The sequence below is a fragment of the Lutjanus erythropterus genome, chromosome 8, assembly GCF_056507025.1.
Source record: "Lutjanus erythropterus isolate fLutEry1 chromosome 8, fLutEry1.hap2, whole genome shotgun sequence".
Lineage (NCBI taxonomy): Eukaryota > Metazoa > Chordata > Actinopteri > Lutjaniformes > Lutjanidae > Lutjanus > Lutjanus erythropterus.
The window spans coordinates 19,579,503-19,601,518 of NC_139324.1; the positions used below are offsets into that span (position 1 = coordinate 19,579,503).

General features: G+C 37.9%; 2 protein-coding genes across 3 annotated transcripts in view; one reads left to right on the plus strand and one right to left on the minus strand.

The window, feature by feature from the left end:
• Positions 1–10,868, minus strand: part of plekhm3 (pleckstrin homology domain containing, family M, member 3) — a 51,219-nt gene extending 40,351 nt beyond the window's left edge. For both annotated transcript variants that reach the window (XM_084724825.1, XM_084724826.1), the window contains exons 1-2: positions 10,805–10,868; positions 5,034–6,108 (exon numbers count right to left, since the gene is read on the minus strand). In XM_084724825.1, coding sequence (XP_084580951.1) covers positions 5,034–5,556 — 523 coding nt within the window. In that variant the 5' untranslated portion in view covers positions 5,557–6,108; positions 10,805–10,868. The remainder of the gene's footprint in view (positions 1–5,033; positions 6,109–10,804) is intronic.
• Positions 10,869–19,481: 8,613 nt separating this feature from the next.
• On the plus strand, positions 19,482–22,016 carry dnajc15 (DnaJ (Hsp40) homolog, subfamily C, member 15). Its single transcript, XM_084724047.1, has 6 exons — positions 19,482–19,613; positions 20,418–20,469; positions 20,589–20,662; positions 20,947–21,023; positions 21,120–21,190; positions 21,620–22,016. The coding sequence occupies exons 1-6, from the start codon at positions 19,506–19,508 to the stop codon at positions 21,688–21,690; spliced, it is 453 nt and encodes a 150-aa protein (XP_084580173.1). The 5' UTR covers positions 19,482–19,505; the 3' UTR covers positions 21,691–22,016.

Sequence of the window (22,016 nt, forward strand, 5' to 3'; positions counted from 1 at the left end):
TTAAACTTCTTTTAATCTTTTTTGTCCATACACCTGTAGTCCTTTATATCAATTTCAAAAAGTTGATACAAAGGTCAAACTTGAGGTGTATCAGCTTGTCAGGTATCAAAATCACTTTGAAAAAACAAACTTTACCACATGCCAGTGACCTGTGGATGAATATTTGGGACCTTCAGCCACACTTGGGTGGTTTAACCACCCAGTGTTTCATATAGCCCAATAAAACCAAACACTGGAAAAGATGTCATCATTCTTGAAGGTTCCTTTTTTTTGTTTCAATCTCAATCCACCATCCAGAAAAAAAAGAGGAAGAGAGAGAAGCACCTGCTACACATGAAAAGGCCGTTAAAAACTACGAGCTACAGTATGAAACTAGTGACAAACAGATGAATCTTAAGGCTGAGGACTGTGACCTTTTCTATGAGCTGTCTGCAAGTGCATTAACTCGGTGAAGGTCAAGATGTATAAAGTAAGATACATTTGGTTATAATGTGAAGGATTTCTTAGATGTTTTGGTTATATACAGGCCTAGAGTTTGCTCATTTTAGAGGCAAAGCCTCTTGGCCTTGTTGTCAGTTTTTTTTGGCACTAAGGCCAAAGGCTGGGGCAGCAAGGCCATCAAATAAAACAACGAGTACACAGAAATAATAACTTTAAATTAATGGTTAAAGATGATTTAATTTGCAGTGGATTTTTTTAAATAGGCCTAAATATTTTTAAATTGTTTATTTCACAAGAATAATTTGTACAATAATTTGTAAGTTCGTGCTTAACCTTGGGGCTTATCAGAGTCACTGGACTCATGAAGACAGAGAGTCAGGGGGGCTAACGTTATGTTTGTTAACATTAATGTTACAAACAGACTATAATACTAGTGAGGCTTCAACACTTCTTAGACTACTGAATAAGTCAAGTCAACATGCTATATACAAATAATGCATAGCCTCATATGTTGAGTTTCTTGTCTTAGTCGTTTGATTAATTATCCAACTGTAGTCATAAACTGCCCAGTTTTCCAGCAGTTCATAACAGGACAAAAATCAAACACACTACTCACTGTTTGTGCAGTGTTTCTCTAGATGTTGCCCAATAAAAACAATACAATTATTATATAGATAGTTTTTCTTGTGTTATATTTCAACATGTAGTTCTGTTTCAGACTGAAATTCTTCAGACATGCTGTTAAAACAGAGGTTAGCCCATGAAGAAGATACAAGCTTACAGTCTAATTCAGCCCAATTTTAATCCTAATATCTATATGTCTTTTAATGGGTAGGCAGGTTTACTTAAAAATAACCACAATCACCCCCTCCCACCCCCTAAACTAATCCCACAAACTGATTTAATTGTAAATCCCCACCAGGAGCAGCCTAATTGGCCGATATTGCATTTTGTTTCTTTAACGTGCTAAATCACTCAAGGAGAGAAAAATAAAAGCTAAATCCTTCACAGCTCCTGTTAAGTAGACGGTGGAGAGTCAAGTGCTTCATCAATCTTATCAAAACAACAGCAGACACGGTGTCACTCTGAGTCTCGGACTTTGCATGTTAACAAACCTTTTGCCAAAGGAACAAATGAATATGCAAATAAGTTTAGCTGGAGTCAAGTCTGGCTGATTGGCAGTCTTCACGCTTGGGAGGGTTGAGATGAGAATTCAGTATTGTGGTGAGGAAAACTGCTCTGTTCAATTAGCCTTCATCTACACCTGGTAGGTTTTGACATCACACTCTAGTAATGGTCTGATATAAACATACAACAAGCCTTCAACCAGAATTAACACCCTTGTCTCAGCACTGCAAACTAACTACCCAGCATCGCCGCCTTTAAGTAAGTCAAGACGCAAACTTCCGCTTCAGCCTTAAACAAGCAACCTCACCCACTGATTAGGCAGCCAATCATAATATTACATGCCGTTTTACAATCTAACAGACTCCCATGGTTTCCTGGATACCAAAGTACATATAGACTGCAAATGAAAAAGCAGGAAAAGGTCCCTGCAGCCACACACAGGTACACCACATACTCTATACTGCAGCTCTTATCGCGTTCAGGGTTATAGTGGGTGGATGCCACTGCAGCATGCACTGGGTGAGAAGTACATTAGGGTTACACACTAGACCGGTCACCAGCCAATCAAATGGCTGGAGACATAAAAACACATAATGAAGACAAACACTTTTACATCTAAGGATAATTTTTAGCGATTTTTTCCAGAAGTAAGAACTTACGTACATTGGTAAATTCCCAAGTTAAGTTAGGCCAGAATTTGTGGGGAAAAAGGATGTTTGTCATGAATAATAGGTTCCAATGTATGCAAATAGGAAGCGTGAATGTACAAACACAGTCCCCACAAAGACACAAACGAATGTGAACAGAGACAGATGGGTCTACGTGGCGCAATCAATGATGCAGATGACGCCTTAAATTTCAAAATCAGAGAAACTTCTTCTGAATTTCATTATTGTCAGGAGGCAGCAACAAAAAAAAACAGATAGACAAGTAGAAAAACGGAACTGGAACTGCTTTGAGCGACAATCTTAGATGAGACTTCACTTAACTGTTTGCACTCAAACTGTATACACAGAAACACAGAGTCAGTGAGTTGTTCAGCGAATATTCATACTGATAGTCAGGGAACATGTCTATTGGCTATTAGAGGACAATAAACACGGACCAAAGAAACTCCAGTGGTCAAACTTGTGTGTAGGGTTGCAAGTATCTATTAATCCCGACCAGGTGTCCATAAAATGCCAGAAAATTTTGAAAAATGTCAATGAGTGTTTTCCAAAGCCCAAGATGATGTCCTCAAATGTCTTCTTTTGTCCACCACCCAAAGACATTCAATTTTCTTGCCATCATGTATCAGTTGCTGTTTTCTTGCATGAACTTTGAATGTTTATGAATATGAAATGACTGAGAACTGCTCGCAACAAAATATGCAAATATGCATAAAATAGACTAATCACAGATGAATGCAGCCTTTACAGTTCAGTGGACAATGTTATAGAACATAAAGAGTGTTAATAAACGCTACACATACAGCCTGTTTGCTCCATGCATGTATATTGTGTATATAACAATGATGATCATTTCCATTTACCATCTAAACATCCCCAGCTGTCACTAATGGAAAGGCAAACAGGCAACTTTTTTTCAATGTGAATGAAGAGACATAGCGAGGCTGAGCTAAATCACTCTGCTTATTACCATCCTTCTCTTCCTACTTCTTTCCTTTCAGTACACATCGAGCCAAACTAAATAGCCTGATGCCTTTTCACACATATGCTAATACTAAATAATCCTGCCAGTATCAGGGGGCGGGTAATTGGGTTGCCTCTTCTCTCGCCTCATTTGAGTCCATTTGCTGACAGGATTACAGGCTATTATCCCTCAGGATCCCTTAGGATCTCCTTAGGCCTTCAGATGGCCAAAACACACAAACAAATGGCGTGAGCGTGTGTGTGTGTGTCTGTACGTGTTTGTGTGTGTGTGTTTGGCTCTCTGCCTGAATACTGACTGTCATAGCACAGCTGTGTCATTTCAAGTTATCATCATCTTCTATCATTATTGCTTTCTCCGAGGATGCTTCAACATAAGTACAGCGTACGCCCCGATCTGCAGAACAAATAGTCCAGGACTTCTGTCCTCCAAAAGCCTCTCAAAGGCTGAGAAAGCTTTTGAGTGAATGGACGGAGGAGGAGGTGTGCATGTTTGTGACCGGTAGGGGCCACAAGAAGCACTTCAGGTGAGTTCATCACCAGAGGTCACAGCATCATCTTTAATGAGTCAAAGCAGCGACAGCTCTTTTAGCCCTCCATTACACAAATGCCCAATTAGGTAATTCCATTGTGATTAAAGGGTCAGTTCACCTAGATTAGAAAACATACTTTCCCACTTAGCTTTAATGATAGTATTGCAGATAGCTTGATAGACGTGCCACGGAGACCTCTGCCACTACCTCAATTCAGTGAAGATTAATGGAATTTTCTCTGTGCATCATAAGCTGCATTTAGTAAAAATCAACAGGAACACATATTTTCATAAAAAATGCTGTGTTTATATGGACCCGAGCCCTAACAAGAATAATCAGAATCAGAATAGCAGCCCAATAATAGCCCAATCAGAATAAAACTGTCTCATGTAACCACCTCAGTCGCAACAGACTGACCCAAACCATCCTTACTCAAATGTGTTCAAAATGAAAATATTAGCGTCTAATAACCATATAAACACTTAATCTAATAATTTGCACAATGCACATGTTTGCCTCATGCAGGTTAACATTAAATGACGTGAACAAGTTTCAGGGAGGCACAGAAACATGGCAGAGATTGGATTGTTGAACACCTCAGCAGAGGAATGGGAACCAAGTTTCCAGTTCTTGTTGATGAGTTTTAAAAGTCTTTTTGCACTCTCACCACGAAAGGTTGCATGTGACATGTGCAGCTGTTAAATTAGAAGGAACAGTAAGCTCAATCTTGAAAACTGTATTTCAGGTGGAACCACTACTTCTTCTTTTTCTGTTACATTTGCATCACATTAGACAAATATAACACAGCCTGCGTCACAGCAGGCAGAACCAGTTCACACATCATGAAACTCAAAAAAAGAAAGAGTGAAATAAAAACAGCAAAATATTTGAATTTCTGCAAAATAAACAAGAGACAACAAAACAAAAAAGGGGATTTACAGTAGAAAAGGTCTATGTCCCAAAAGAGTGAGTTATTTTCATTATGTAAACTGTAAAGTATTTTTTCAATTAATCATTCACTCCATAAAATTTAAGAAAAAAGAGAATGTCAAACAAAATTTCCAGTGAACATCTGCAAATTTCTTTTTTTGTCAAGTCAGGTCAATTTTATTTATGTAGCCTAACATCACAAATTTTTGTGTTCTCTGATCAACTGTCCAAAACCCAAAGATTATCAAAAATGTTGTCAATACATTTTAAAATATCCGATTAATCGACTAATCTTTTCAGCTGTATTAGAGACCTGAAAGATTTGGACTCCATCAATGTGGATGTAACTCACCCTCCTGCTGGTGATTGAGGATCATGTTCTTCAGAGTGTTGCAGTCCACGGCGGGCAGTCCGTTGTCCGTGTACGCAGACGGCCGGTAGTTGACGTCTGACCTGGACCGGCTGTGTCCCTTCTTGAAGGCAGAGTTGGACGAGGAGTTGGTGGTGTTGTTGGTGCACTCCTTGCTGTGGGCAGCCAGGTCGTTGGTGGAGCGCGCTCGGCTTCTCTTGCCGTGCCTCAAACCCATCCCCAGCCCCAACACGCTGAAGTTGTCGGCCCAGGCCAGGCCGAGGGGCCCCACCTCTGGCTGCTCTCTGGCCAGCAGGTTCCACACGCCGCTGGAGCTCAGCTTCCCCAACGCTGCACTGGAAACCTCCTGCAGCTGTTTGGGCTGCCTGGAAGGCTGGAGGCTCCCAGTTTGAGCTTGGCTCGGACCTTGGCCTTGCATCCCATCAATGCAGTGGATAAAATCCTCAGTGGCTTCGAGAGCCGGGCTGATATCGCCCACCATGTCAAGCTGCTCAAGACCCTCCATGGCTGAGCTCACAACTCAGTCTCACAACTAGATGGTGTTCCAAGATGGGCTCAAAAACCCAGTTAGCAGCATCCACATGTCCAAAAAACCAAACTTGCTGTCAGCTGGTCAAATGCTGGTCTTGTGAAAAGCTAAGACGGGTTAAGGAAGATCCGAGCAGCCTGCAGACTTCAAAAACTGGTGTGTGAAGCCAAGACAGAAGTCTGCTCTCCCCCACAAGACAGGGCCTTCATCCAAGGTTACAGTCTTCCTTCTCAATGGTGTGCCTTGAGCTCTGCGGGGCAAGCTGATTACCTCTTATGCCAGAGCTGAACGGGACTGGCAGTAGCCTGGGACTCCCCAAATTGAGCCAATTTGGGTGATAAATGTTGCTACTTAGCCAGATACACACACTCTGGGCAAGAAAAATGGTAAAATCCCTCTGACTCAGGCTGAAACGTTCAGGGGCTAGAGGATGTGAAGTCAAAATCAACCATCAACTTCACTATTTGTGCTCTTTTGGTGCATCAGGTGGCTGGGAGGTCATCTGATTGGAGACTGTTTGTGGCTTCACTGTAACAGACAGTAGAGAGGAACAGGAAACAGTAAAGAGGAAGCATGGTGAACAAACACAAGAATGGAAATACAGCTGACAGTGAGAATACTGTGATTCATTTAAACATAACTCACATATCAGGTGCTTTGTTAAAGTTTAAATAAAAGCTTTGCCAAGAGAAAAGTCAGACAGTGAAGCCTCTAGTTCAGCAACTTTAAGCATCAATCTACCTACCCACCCACCTACAGTATCTTCATTACACTGACACCGGAGCTTCACGAATTCCTCCTCAGCAAATAGAAACGATCATCCTCTCTCACATGTCCTGATGAAATAATACTCGACTTCCTCCTCAGCTGCTTATCACTGCACTGAGCAGACAGAGGGGAAGCAGGCCAGGGTGGGGTTCCCATCTATCTGCCTGACCGCCCATCTCTTCTGATTCTCTCCACTCCTCTGTTTATCTCCCTATCTCTCTCTCTCTCAATACCTCTTTCTTTCTCATTTCTGCTCTCTCACTCTCATTGATTTTCTTCTCCTCCACAGCTCAGCCTCTTTTACTTTCCTCCATATATGAATTATTTAAAGACCATTACATCACTGCAATTCAGTTTCTAGTCGGGACAGACAATACATTGAATATTTACAATTTATCCATGATAGTTTGTTGACAATACAAAGGATAACATTATATCTCTGTGATTTCAATTGATTTTGTTTGGGCATTTATCAACTTTTATGCATCAATCTTGCACGAGTAATTCCATACAGTCTACTACTGTATGGGATAACTAAGAAAGATATTGCAAGACATGGCAATGTTACACTGGAACTGCTGACCTGCTCAACTGCCATTTCCACAATTTCAATCCAAAACATTTTCCATTTAAAAGTCACTTTGTATCTAAAATACATTTTTCATCTAATTCCACTAGACAATAGACAAATAAAAAAGAAATCAAATGAGAGAAACAAAAGGAGAATTATATAAAACCTGCACTAGATGGCAAAGCCTATTTCTAGCAATGCAGTTTGCCTGTGTTCTCCAAATCTGATATCTGAATTCACTTTTAATTTTAATTCATGATTCAATTCTTTTTTTCGGTCAAACATTTTTTTGAATTAACAACGATGCCCTGTCAGTCATTCAGTCAGCAAGTCAGAATCTTCATTTGCAAATGCTGCAAATAGGCAGGGTGGAGAAAATAATACTGTGAGAATCACCAATTCTGCTTTTTCCATTTGATTCTTGAAATTGAGCATTCATTTTTTATCAATTTTCGATAGTATATAGAGATGCAAATTGAGAACTACTTCCAAATTGCCCAATAAATCTGAATCATATACCTCCAAGGTTATTAGTTCCTTTTATTGATGCTGCCATGTTTTGAAAATGTAATTAAAACAAATCCTGAACATTTTTTTTCTAATTTCACCCATTTTAGATGATGACAGACAGTGGATACAGCTAGCTCTCAGACTAGTTTCTACTCTGTTTCTACATTGTGTTCAGACTTGCAGATAATAAAACAGTTGCTTGATGCCGTAAACCTGCATAAGCCTTCTTTTTTCTACAAAGAAAACTGATCAGGAATCAATCAGGGACTCAATAAAGAATGAGACCAATATGCAAATCAACAATGGCACTGGTATCAACAAGATCAAATCAATTCCTGTCCTTATAAGTGTTTTGGAATAACAAAGGGGTCAATGAATTTGAGTCTAATATTTTAGAAATATTCTGTCTTGATTAATTACAGCATAAGTTGCAAAAATGTGATGGTAGCATTTTTGCTGAGACATCCACTGTAGTAATGATCACGAAAACTGATGAGTTAATGTTCCGTTTTTACCATGACATCATCTGCAGATGCAGTTCTGACTTAACCGAGCATCGTCATCAAGGTTAGTTAGTCATCGAGCTTCCCACTGAACTCCTGTTGACTCACGCATGCTGTGAAGCCGATACAGCCAACGTTAGCAGGAAAACCACAGATTGGTCTACTTTTGATCAGTGATGCTGTGAACTCAAGAGGCACGTTTGATGTGACTCTCTTTGAAATTTTAAAATACGTCTAAAATATTAGACAGCTGAATGAAGAAAAGTCAACAAATGAAGAAATGACTTTGTCGATTTTGTTTCACTCCCATCACTAAAGTATAAATCTGCACATTGCATATGCTGCATCTAATTTGGCATGATAGTCAGGATGAACTTCAATTTTGTTTCACTCCATCGTTTAAGTGAACTGTATTTCAATCAATTCAATTTACATCTTTTATTAAAATGCAACCTGTATCCAGACAAATCCGGATAAGAACAACATATGTTAGTGCAAGGTGGAAATGCATCGTGATTGCAGCTTGGATTGTGTTCGGATATTGTGTAGGTGTAAACGTAATCTGTACAATGTTCTAGCATCTGTGCTGCCACCTCAAATTCCTTATGTGCAAATTTTTCTTTGGAGCACAGTGATAAAGTCACAATGAGGATAACAACAACACACTAAAATACCAAAATAAAATAATGGTTTCTCGTTTGAGAGAAGCCAACAACGTACTGTACATGAAAGAAATATAAGAGGTAGACATCCTGTTTCATTTGGCCCTAAACTTTTCATCTTTAACGCTACTCTGATCTCATATTCAGGTCGAAGCTGCTAAAGATCGGAACTTTACTGATAATTTACAAGTGTAGCAGTTATACCTTTTAGCTAATGAATACTCACTATGCTGGTGTACAATAACAGAAAACATGAGCACAGTGTGGAATGTGAGGTTAACAAAACTTCATTGACTTCCATTATGTAAAGCTTTTGTTTATATGATTAAATGGATTTTTTCTGTTAAAGGAGAAAAGTCTTGGCACTCACTACCTGATCACTTGAAATTTGCTGAAACATCCTGGTTGATTCAACAACAAAGATGGACTCATGACTAGTTTTTAAATGCAATGTCTTGTAATGTATGTTTTATCTTATCTTGAGGTACTTCGTTTTAATTTGACTTTATGATATGTTGCTGTATTCAGTTAATCTTCTTTTTACCTCACTCTTACAATCTGTTAGTTAATAAAAGCTCTTCGAGGCACAGGTGTTGCAAATTAGCATCTGCTATAAACAATGTGACACTTACATCAGAGAGCTGCTTTCAGTTTGTCTGCATATACTGCATCTGGTAAACTTGGTAGGCACAGTCATATGTGTATTTACCTCCTGTCTTTTGGTTTGCTGCTTAATCAAAATGAATTTATTATCCATATGTTTACTCTCTGCAGCTGAACCTTTTATAACCACCCACCACAAACACATCCCTTAGTAAACACACAAACTAAAACATATAGATCTGGTTAATATGAGCAAAATCAAATAACACAATCATTTTAACCAAATACCTGAATACTGCAATAACACTGTAGGGATGACTGTTAAGCACAATGAGATTTCTGATAAATAATCATCAATAATGTGGATATCATGGCTGCAACTAACAATCATTTTCATTGCCAATTAATCTGCCAGTTATTTTCTTGATTAATGGATCGGTTGGTCCATAAAATGTCAGAAGATCGTGAAAAATTTTGGTCACTGTTTCCCAAAGCCCAAGATGACGTCCTCAAATGTCTTGTTTTGCCCTAAATCCAAAGGCATTCAGCTTATTGTCATAAAGGAGTAAGGAAAAATATTCCCTGTTAGAAAGCTGGAATCACACAATTCTGACTTTTTCAGACTGCTTAATAACTTATAAAAATAGCTGGCGACTGCGTGGGCAAAAGCAAATAAGAGAACAGCTATAATAGTCTGGTAAGTTGAGAAAATTACATCATTTTAATGCACTGCAGTCTTTATAACCAAGAGGAGACACTTGTGCCATATCAAGATATCCAAAGTCTAAGACGATATCTAGTTTCATCTAATGTTATTGATATAATACAGATATACTGCCAGCCCTACTAAAACATTACACCGTTTTTTATAGGCACTTCATGTTTTTACTCAGCTGTACGCATGTTATCTCTAATCACACACCCATACAATTATGTTTTTATGTCCTGGCCCTGAGAGCAACTATGAACGTCAACACACCTCAAAATGTGATCAGAACTCTTAAAATAGAAAGTGACAACTTCCATGGTGACTTGAATGCACCACTGGTCCTCATCTCTAACGCTGGTTAAGCCTATTCATCTTTAATTGTTCCAGTAAAGTCACACGATGTTATTAAGGCTAGCCGCAATCAGAAATGGAAAAACAGCCGTATTCAAACCCCAGTGTTGTTGTTTGTGTTTGTCTCCGTGCCTTCATCCATAAACACACAGTCAGCATCTCAGCAGTAAACAGTGACAGAGGTGAAGCCACGGTCAGCGTTTCGGGTAGCTAAACTAACCTACAGTGTAAGCTAACTCGCTAATAAGCCCTATTTATCACGACACACAAACTGTATATAGATACCCATGTAAAATCGATTGACTGTTCCAAGAGCTTACTGAATAAGGCCTATTTTTGCCCTCAGCTGATGAGAGCCGAACAGGAGGCTAGTTAGCTAGCAGCTAACGCTAGCTTCTCTCCATCCTTGAGCAATGTCACTTTAATACAAGATAAAACTGTCCACTCACTCCGGTCATAACCATCATATACCAGTGTATCTTACTGGTGTTGTCCTGTGGTGAAACCTTTGCCGTTCACAAGATGTAAAACATAAATCGAGACTCACCTTACTGTGTTTACCACTATGTCATTTTGACAGTCCGTCAGCGATAAAGTCCTCTAAACGAAACTGAGGCTGCAGCACAAAGGTTCCGGCTAACGTTTGTACACTCTACAGTACACCGTATGTAGCATGTGCAATGTTATTAATTCATTACATACACCAATCAGTACCTTATACTAGTCATTATGACACGATATTTTATTTTTCTTCATTCTCAGAACAAGGAAATAGAAAAAACTATATTAGTGAATATTTTAAAATGGTGAAAGTAACCTGAACAGTCACAGCTTTTGGTTCTGCTGCATTGATTTAGATTTTTTTTTCATAGTGAGTCTGAAAATATTATAGTAGTGCATTACTACATCAGTGGAATACTCTTTAAGTAATTATTAAGCAATTTTTGAAATGTAGAAAGTAATGATTTTGATTAAGTTTTGTAAATTGATTAAGCTGTTTAAAGCTGCATTCATTAACATTTTTACATTAACAGTTTGTCAATCAGTTGTCAGTAGACTGCCTGTAAAGTGAAAGGGGTTGCTTCCTGGCATGGAGAATTATCAGCCAAATCTGCAGTCCTATACCTTCTCTCAGCTTATTGTTTTAGTTTGACATGTTTCACAAGCTTTCCTGTTTTCATTCACTCTCACTACTTTAATTAATGTAATTTCTTGTAGAGCAAAATCAATACTGGATTTTTAGCGTTGATGCAGATACTGATATTGGGGAGTAAATTAAATCTGATATTAACATATCAGCCTAGATTCTTATGTATGACATGTCATTGAGGCACATTTACTAATATTTCTAAAAGATAAATAACTTTAATGAAAAATGCACATAGAACAGAAAATATCTATATATAGAACTTGTATTAAGAAAAAGGGTGAAATATACACAAAATGCAACCTATAATATAAATAAATAAAATAAAAAAAAATCAGTAACAGCACACACCCACATACTGGACAACAAATATGTTGAAACAAAGAAGGTGGTGGAGAAAAATGAATTAATTACATTTGTGAAGTGGCCAGCAAGAAGACTCAAATAAATGCTAATGGTGCTCCACATTAAAATCTAAACTTCAATATCAATATTTCAATATGGTGACATTTTTCCCATTAAAGTTTCATGGTAGAGTTGAATATTTTCATGGCTATCTGTAGTTTATAATGAACCAAAGGCTGCACAGGGATCAAAAAAGTTTTACCACATCTTATGAGCTTTCCACATTTTCCCAAAACCCATTCTCTGTCTCTCACACTAATGTGTTCTCTATTAAGGCTATTTTGATATACACAAGCCATTTCCATTATTTTCATTACCATAAAATGGGATAAAAATCCCTAAAAGGTATAATCAATACAATGGCTGATAGCAGGGTGGGGTGGGGGGGGGGGGGGGCTGCATTTATTTAGTTTCACAAAGGTAGGTCATGACACACAGACGAATCTGAGCATGAGAGAGAGTGGGACCAGAGAGTGGAGGACAAAGCAGAGGTGGACAATAGTTTCCTTCTAATGGGCTGCTTGAAGCTGCCCCAGTGTCAGTATCAATCCAACACAGGGAAACATCTTTCTAGAGGGACACAGTAATTCTCCTCCAACCTGTCCTCCAGCACATCAATATATGGGACCAATAAAGGACTTTCTTTGTTATTACAAACACATATGTGAATCAATATTGTCCACCTCCAGTATCTTGGACATGCAATTCCATTGATCTGTATGAGATCTGTATGTGATCTGTTTGCAGGTATTTATAGGCTTTGACCGTAAGAATCTTCAGAAAAATAACAGTACTGTATACACAGAGAGGATGTGTGGGTGTGTGCTGCCCTGCTGCCCCGGAAAGTGCTGATCTGCTGTTTGGTTATATGCACCAATAAAGCACAATAAAAAACTGAAATGTGAAGGGACTGAGGTCAATTCTGTTTTGTTTGTTTGTTTGTTTGTTTTTTACCTTATCTTGAGGCCCTCGTAAAAAGAGACTTGTGTAAAAATCTAGTTTTAATTTGTTTAATGGTTAATTTGGTTTTATTTTGATATCAGTAGGAGTCGGGTAAGATGAGCCAGTTTTACTTATGTTGTCCTCTTGGCAAGGAAAAATGAGACAGAAGTACAGTTTAAACATTTACCCTCATTTCAGAATGTCTCCTATCAACTGAAATCATAAGAATGCATCTATGACAAAGGGCCCTGAACTTAGTGTGATATCTTTTGTACAATGTTTAACACATAATAAACCAAGATTACTTAATTAAAATAAAATCATGATCAGATCAGTCTTCAGAAATTTGACTTAACTTCAGTGCCTTATTTGAACTACTGGCTCAATTTAACCCACGGCATTTGGCTCACTCTGTCTCATTACAGTCATTTTGGATTTTTTTTTAGCAATTTATGCTAATCTTCAGCTAAATTATTCAGGTGGTTTAATGCACTGGCAAATAATCAACAGGTATAATATAATATCCATTTTTAGACCAGCATAAATTTGTTTTGACATGACAGTCATTACACCTGATATGCAGAACATTCACTTGAAAAGCAAAAAATGTTTTTTTGGGGGGTAAATAAATATTTTCCACTTGTCCCATGTGCTTCTCTCAGTCAAACCCAGATAGAAGTGATGGGTACTTCTGGAATTTATGGTCACATGACAATAAATGTGCACACCAATAGAAGCAGGGTGTGGGTCAACTTACCCAGTGAGGTTAACTTGAGCAACAGTGTCCTCTTCATCATTGTTAAACATTAGATTTGACCTGTTAAAGGGACAGTTCGTCCCAAACTCAAAAATACATGTTTCCTCTCACCTGTAGTGCTATTTATTCATCTCAACCATTTTGTTGAGTTACAGAGATAGAAGATATGAGCTGTAGAGCTGTCTGCCTTTTCTCAAATACAATGGAACTAGATGCTCGACTTTTGATACACAAAACTCCAAAAATATATTTGAAAAACTCCATAGTAATGTCTCTTCTGAAACATTCATGACACAGTTATTCACAATAGTCCAAAGCACTTGTTGTGAGCGTTATAATGTAGAGAGTATTTTCTTTCTATGGTACTTTGGCGCTCTAATTCCATTATATTCAAAAGAAGGCAGAGATTTCTACGATCATGGTTGGTTTTTATTTTGTTTATATTTAACTCTTCATTATGGAAATTAAATTGAGGAAATTATGATGATTTCTCAATCCAAAATTTGTATTTGAAAATCAGTTCATATACTGGTGTCACCCTATAACATGTTTCATGATCCAGCTAACAGTCGATAAGCTGCGCTTTTACAGGTTTGAGCTTAAGGATTTGTTGCTCTAACAACAATTCCAGGGGAATTTTAAGGCTACATTGTGGGACCAAAAAATCCAGATTCATGTCAAATTGTCAACATTATAAGCTAACTGCTATCCATGTACAAAGAATGGGGCCCTGGTTTTGGAAAATGAAATGTATAGGATCTAATTATCTAATAAACCGTATTAATGGCCTCAGTTCAAATGGAGAAGTTTTGTCCCATGATAAATGATAAATACTGTTTCTAACAGGCATAATAATTTAAAGGGAAATGCTGCAAAATTGTTGGGAAAAAAGGTAAATCTGATTGTTCAAAATGTCACCATAAATACCTAATTGTCATTATGTCTAATCCAAAAAATATTATTAACAGTTTTCAAAAGCCCATTTAGGAAAACCCCAGTTGGGCCTCCTCCTCTTCTCATCTGCTCTCTGAATGCTCTTTGTCTGAATTAGTTTCAAAAGTTCTCCCCGTTGAAGGAGAGGAGGGCCGGGCTGCCCTAATGGCCTGTACCATGTTACTGACTGTGCAGCATTGCTGCAGGATAATGGTCGTACACGTCTCAGGTATGAAGTACATATATATGTATTTCATTAACATTATGCACATGTACGTAAATAGCCTATATTTCATATTACATTACATATAACATATAACACATTAAACATGTACATGCACATTGCACATTACAACTTATTGTTTACAGTATTTTTATTTTTATGTTCTTTACTTTGGATTCTATTTTTTATTTTATTTCTTACTATATTTCCTCTTGTGCTGCTACTTTTTGTGCTGCTGTGTCAAACTGAATTTTCCCTCATGGGGCAGGAATAAAGGAACATCTTCTTCACTTATCTTCTGATTTTTCTTTTTCAGAATTCATTACTTATGGAAACATATTTAGCAAAAACAAATTTAAAAAAAATTAAATATAGTCCTGTATTTGACATACATTCTATTCAATACAAAACCTCTACATGGAGAAATCATTTTCTGCTTTCAGCAAGCACAAAAAACATTTGTTTATTGGATGAAATTGTATTACATTTTTTTTCTTGCTATTTCCATTAAGCATTTGTCATTTGATTTTTCATAATTGTACATTAAAAAAGGCATGAATGGAAGTCCAGGTATCAGTGGTTATGACTTATAATCCACTGTCTCTGCAGCAGTGTAGCTGTATATGAGCTTTAGAAATCCTTTTAGGCTAAGTGCCAGTGCCTGGATGTGGGGATTGATGCAACAAATAAGCATCAACTTCAGGAATAAGACCATCTCTGTCCATGAGGCTCCATCATTTCCCATCTAACAGCAATCTCACATCCCCTTCCCTTGACTCGTGCACTCAGGTCTCTCTCTGTCCTGTCAGTCTTGCCTATTTCCTTCTTTATTTTGATCATACCATCTTCTAGTGATGACTAAATTATGATTAGATTTAAGGATGTGCCATGCTTTCATCTGTCTAGTGCGTTGTTTAATATTGCCCCCGCTAACCCCTCTCGAACCGCCACCCCGACCCCCCAAACACATACAACACAATAGCCATCTACCTCGTCTCACTCACCCGCTATTGAAGAGTAGAGTGGCTGCTTGGTTCCCATGGAAACAACATGTGTGTATGTGTGTGTTCAGTAAATGTTTCTCCCTCTCTGAGATTAAGTTGGACCTGCACACACACGCAGAAAAACACAGGTACATTTTTAATATGCAAATAATCATCTTTCCTTTAATGCAACATGTTTACCGCTGAATTATACACCTGCCTCAGCGCTCCTGAGACACAAAAGAGTACAAAAGCACAACAAACAAAAACAAAATAAAAATTTTAACGTTGTAAATTTTATTAGGAACTGAGAGATTTAGTAATCTAGGAGCAAAAATTGAAACACTTTGACACAACTAAGTGTTTATTTATGAGAGAAAATGCTGCTGGAATATCTTCGCATAGAATATGTTCATAATTTTTCAAGTCTGTATTAGCAGAGACCCTGCCCTCTACCTGTATTTCCACATTTTCTCATTATTTTATTGCAAACTGGAAGTTTCAACAATCCAGAACATCAGTATTTGATGTTCTGGTGTATTTATGAACAAATGCGACCTTTAAAGCTGGAGTCGGCGGTTTATTTTTTAAAGCGTGCACCATGTATTTAATAATAACATTCATTAGTTAATGTGTTGCTTAATAGTATCACCACATGTGACGTTTCAGGCTTTCACATACTATTGAATTGATACAATTGAATTTCCAAAAGGAGCAGTTTCTGGTGTGCGGACCTATTTTTCATCATTTCTGGATGTTTGTTCTGTTTCTTTTTGAGTCTTCAAACAAGTTGCTTCAACCATAGATAGTATATTAAAGATGGATTCAACCTATTTAATATACCATAATGACTCCAACATGCTATTTGGACTGTAATACTTATTTTTGAGCGCTAGGGTCTTACATATTTCTCCTTTAATCTAAAACATTAAAGTTCTCAAAGTAGAAAGGTGGCACAACATCAAAGCAGTAAAAGTTCATGTTTTATTAAAATATAATTCTCTTATCTGCTCGCCTGCAGTGAAATCAGCAAGACTTTTATATTTTATCTCCACTTTTTGCTTCAATCTCCATTAGTAGAAGTGTATTCTGAACTGTCACAGACACAAACATCTTCACCACTTGGACAACATAAAATAAATTCAAAGATGCACAGAAACACTGTAGATCACTGCACTCATACAACGCTGTTGGATTCAAGACAGTTGAATTATTTTTAAAGGGTTGGAATTGATGAAGCTCAATCAGAGATATTGTTTTTTATTCTATGCATTCTTTCTTGTCAAAACCTCAAATTTTGCCTGTAACATCAATATATATTCACATCTTAACTAAGTTTAGCTAGCTAATCTACATCAACCACTGCTAAAATGGTAAAGACACATCCACTGTCTTACACCATAGACCCAACTACAATCTGCTTCTAAACCTATCCAAGTAGTTTTTGCGCCTGAACCTAATCATGTAGTTTTGCAGGCTAAACATAACCAAACAGCGACTGTTACAGTGTCTTGTAGTAGGCGACTGGCCATGTCTTGTAGTACTGTGGACCAACAGTCAGACCTACCTGCAATCATTAGCTAACTAGCTCGCTGAGCTACATCGATCTTTAGCTAGCTAGTGTTTTGCTAACATTAGCTAACTTAATATGTGAATATAAATCGTTTTGACAAGAAAGGAGAAAGCTGACAAATTGTTGTTGTTAAGCCTGAAAACTAACCTCACAGACAGAGCTACTGTTTTTTTCTTTTAATGTTAACTTAGGTCAGGCTTATTTGAGCTTGCTTTAAGGAACTGAGTTGAGCAAAAAAGTAGAGTGAGCCTGTCATAACTGGTTATCTTGCTTCATGACACGTCCCTGTTTTCTCTGTGTTTATTTAGATTATCATGACTGTAAGGAGATAAAGAAGAAGAGATTTAGCTGTTGCCCTTTGTTTTAACGTTCAGTTTGGAAGTGAGTTTTTAGAAAATGATCTGAAACATGTGGGAATGAAAGGTGTTTGACATGATGGATGTGGACACGTGTGTGCATGTGTGTGCGTTTGATGTCCACTGAACAACACAATGCTCTATACACAATACACAATAAGTGTGAATGTATGAGTGTGTGCGTGTGTGTGTGTGTGTGTGTGTGTGTGTGTGTGTGTGTGTGTGTGTGTGTGTGTTCAGCCCTGGCACCACACGTCTCATTCACACCTAATGATCGCAGCCTCTCACTGGCAGCCATCTCTCCTCCCAGACCAAATCCAATTACTGGGGACAATAGAAACCAGCTCCGGGCTCAGGACTCCATCAGCTCCTCTGTGCTGCTGCTCCCTGCTCCGAGACTCCTGCTGGACCCCTAATCATGTCGAGGGTCCAGAAGGGCCACAAAGTACACCTGTAGACACACACGCACAAATACAAGTACAAAGAGAAACACAAATCCAAACACAAATCCAAACAAAACATACAAACATTTACAAGTGTAAGAGTAAACAAAAAGATCCAAGCAAATGGAAATGAGAACAGATGTAACTGATGCTACAAGAAAACACAAATAAATTCCTAATAACTAAAATAACAAAAGCAAATATAAACACATGAAACAATCACGCAAATACAAATAAAAGCAAAATAAGACAAACACGAGCACAAATGCAAATAAAAAATATAATATACACTAACACATGCGAATGTCACATTGAATATTGCTAACTTCCAGTTCCACACAGTAAATTCAATATATTTTGAGTAAAATTCTTGATGAGAAGTCATTCCTACTCTGTGTGACACACAAGCACATTGTTCAGCACCACACAGTTCACTTGTCAATGGCTCCATCTAATGGCACAAATATGAAACAACAACGATTTCTTCCAGATGGACTAGAATCCTTGTAACAACCTTTTAAAAATCACGGAGTTCATTCTTAGGCTTTTCTGCAAATATGGGCATTTTTGACAAAATACAAAAACTCAGTCTCTTTGAATTTTGAATTTTAATCATCTGTAATAGTTAAGATTTTAATCTGGAACATGTTTATATTTTTATGATTTGCATTACTTGTTCATGTTCATTTCATACATTTTCATGTTCTATAAAATTAAAGATATATTTCAAATAAGCTTTGTGCTTTGGTGCGCTGTATTTTGTTTCTGTCAAGTTAGAGTGCATGTTTTACAATGAATGTGAGCTAAAATGACCATATTTGAGTCTGGAGGCTGTGACAAGAGGTTTGTCTCTGATCTAACTCTCTTTAACAGAAATGATTATTTCTATGGCTTCTATAAGGATGTCAGGCATTTATATGCCTGTCAGTGACAAAACAAGCACTTTTACAGTTGCCCGTATCGTTTACGTTGCAGCCTGTTTGATATCTGATGGCTGCAGTGGTCTCTCTCAATGAGTATACTCAATTTCCAAATTTGTTGTCCCCATTTGTCACTTAGACACAAATGTGGTTCAAAATAATTATCTAACTGTTTGGTAAGGACAAACAATAAATAGTCCAGCAGAAAAGAGCCTGAGCTTCATCTAGTGTGTGTGGCCCTAATTAGCCCCATATAATAATCTGTAATACATTAATAAATCAATATTTTGAGAAAGTAATTTTCATAATCTGAGATACAAACTCATTATTTTCAGATAAGTGAGTCATTATTTTGAGATAATAACTCTATTTTGAGATCCTAGCTCATTATTCTGAAACAGTTACTCATTATTTTAAGAAATTTCTTGATTATAATGACTTACGTGTTGTTACTAGACCGGAAGTTGCTTTAGGACTGCGGCTTTGTCGCTCGTTGGGCGTTTGGTTTTATTTTGAAAGTTCCAACCGGATGTGCTGACTGTTTATTGTCACGTGGTGGACGAAACATGGCGAACGCCGGTAGAGTGACCGTGGATGGGGCTGACATGATGCGTTATGCTGAATACGCTCCGAAAACAAACGTGAGGAGTGATGCGGAGATAGACAGACGGTTGGTGAGTGTCTGTTTTCACACTGAAGACCACTGTGGAGTCTGTCAAACTAAACCTGTAATGACCGTGTTATGTAACCTCTATGACCGCTAACGTGTCGGCACATCTTGCATCAGGTGCGTTAAGTTAGCTAATAAGCTAGGTATGTTAAGCGATGGGTATTGGTTTTTCATTCTATAGATTTGACCAAACGGTACATTAGTTTTAAGGGCATCTCCATGCATTTTCAGTTAAATGGGGACCGTTTAAACTGCAGGGGCCAGTTTGTAACAAGCTAATCACAGGTGGTAAACCTAAAGACTGATGTCAGTCATAGCAGATTCACCTTTACAATTAATGTTTGGCTAACATGACATAATCTCTGTATTGTCGGTCTGATAAATGAAAGATCACGGACTTTAACTCCACATTAACCTAACTAATGAATGAGCCAAATTGATTATCTATTTAGCTTTTACTGTTGGTTGTAAATTCAAATTCTGTTGCAGGTAAAAACACAATATCACAACTCCATGTCACATAATGACGTATTGTAATGCCACAATTAAAGACTCATTATATTGAGTTTTCTGACTGCTTTTGTGAGTTACTCAAAATAATCCAGACACTGGACTTTCATGTAGGAAGTACTATGGTACAAAGAAATCTCCATGGGCATTATCTTTAATACTCGGCAGCTCATTGAGCATATGATATATTAAATGGCAAAAAAAAAAAAAATCTCTTTGAAGATGTTTATTAAAATCTATGTATCGCTGCAATGGGGCTCCTTCCTTCCTTCCTTACCTACTGACTTATGACTTACAGGGAGGGACTCTGATTGCTGTCGGCCTCGGTGTGGCTGCTGCAGGTTTTGCAGGTAAGAACAGTTTGACACAAGATTAGTAATTTGCAAAGACAGATATTATTTGGATGTACATATGCATTTAGAAATTTGCTTGGTTTGGAATGGTTTCTTTTTGTGTGTTTGATCCACAGGCAGGTATGCATTCCAGCTGTGGAAGCCTCTTGGACAAGTCTTTTCTGAAACTGTCAAGAAGATGCCCACATCGGTGAGTAGTTTAATAGCCTCCTACACATCTGCTGTGATGCTTATATTCAGCCATATTCTGCTAAATTTTACATCTCACCGCCTGCACTGGATGTCACTTTCTTCCTACTTACTATTCTACACCTCATTGTTGAATGACTCTATATATTCAGCCTTTCAAAATATTAATTCTTCTTCAGTATATTTGATATGTCAAACAAAAAATGCTTGATATGGATGTGGAAAACCCATCCTCAGGGTGATACTATTGAAAGTCAATGCTGTGATCCTTCTCTGTCACCACAGGCTTTCTCAACATATTACAAAGGAGGTTTTGAGCAGAAGATGTCCAAACGAGAGGCCAGCCTCGTTCTTGGCATCAGGTAATACAACGTGTTGTAGTTAAGATTTCTTGAGTGTTATCCTTCACTGTGTATCTCACGCTACTCACACGGATGTATTATTTGTTGTATGTTCAGCCCAGGCAGCAATAAGGCCAAGGTTCGTGAGGCCCATAGAAGGATCATGGTCCTGAACCATCCAGATAAAGGTAAGATAAAAAAAAAACTCTGACCCTCACAAAGTGACAAAGACATGAGTCAGATGTCTTTAGGACTTCAGCTATTGCTATATTGATTTAAGTTAGAATATTGATGACAGCCCTGCAAGCAGGGGTGGGGATCATTAAAAAAATATGATACCCGTACCAATACCAGTACCTTCTAATTGATAACAGATACCAAAGGAGTTCTTCATTCGATACCTTTTTTCACTGGATCTTCCTTATGAAGAATGCTTGGTTGCGATTGGCTGTGAGCAAAACCATATAAATAGTCATTATTAGCGCCAGTCCCTTGAAGTTAGGGTGAGCATTCGTACGGAACCCAGTATTAGTGTTAAATGGTGTTTGAAAAGCTTTTGGATGGTTGAATGTTAAAGAAGTGATCACAGAAGTAAACGTGTGTGTGTGTGTATGCAGGTGGGTCACCATATCTTGCTGCGAAGATCAATGAGGCCAAAGACCTTTTGGACAAAGAGACCCGGCGATGACATGCACTGTTTATGAACTCTTAAAAGACTTCCATCAACTTGTGCGTGATGTCATCTCTGTAGTTCTGCTCCATCGACATCCACACCACGGCATCCACCCAGGCTCCTGGAAGGTGGCAAAATATATATTTTCATGAGTTTACCTCTTAATAATGTTACTTTACTTACCTCGAACATAAATTGTGAGCATATAAATATGTGTTTCAACTAAGAGTGAACGATATTGCTTTGAGATGACTGCTGGTCATTTTTAATGTGAGTTCAGGTGTTTATAAATGAGAGCATTGGTGGGTAAAGTCTCCCTCTAGTGGTAGCTGTTCTGCTTC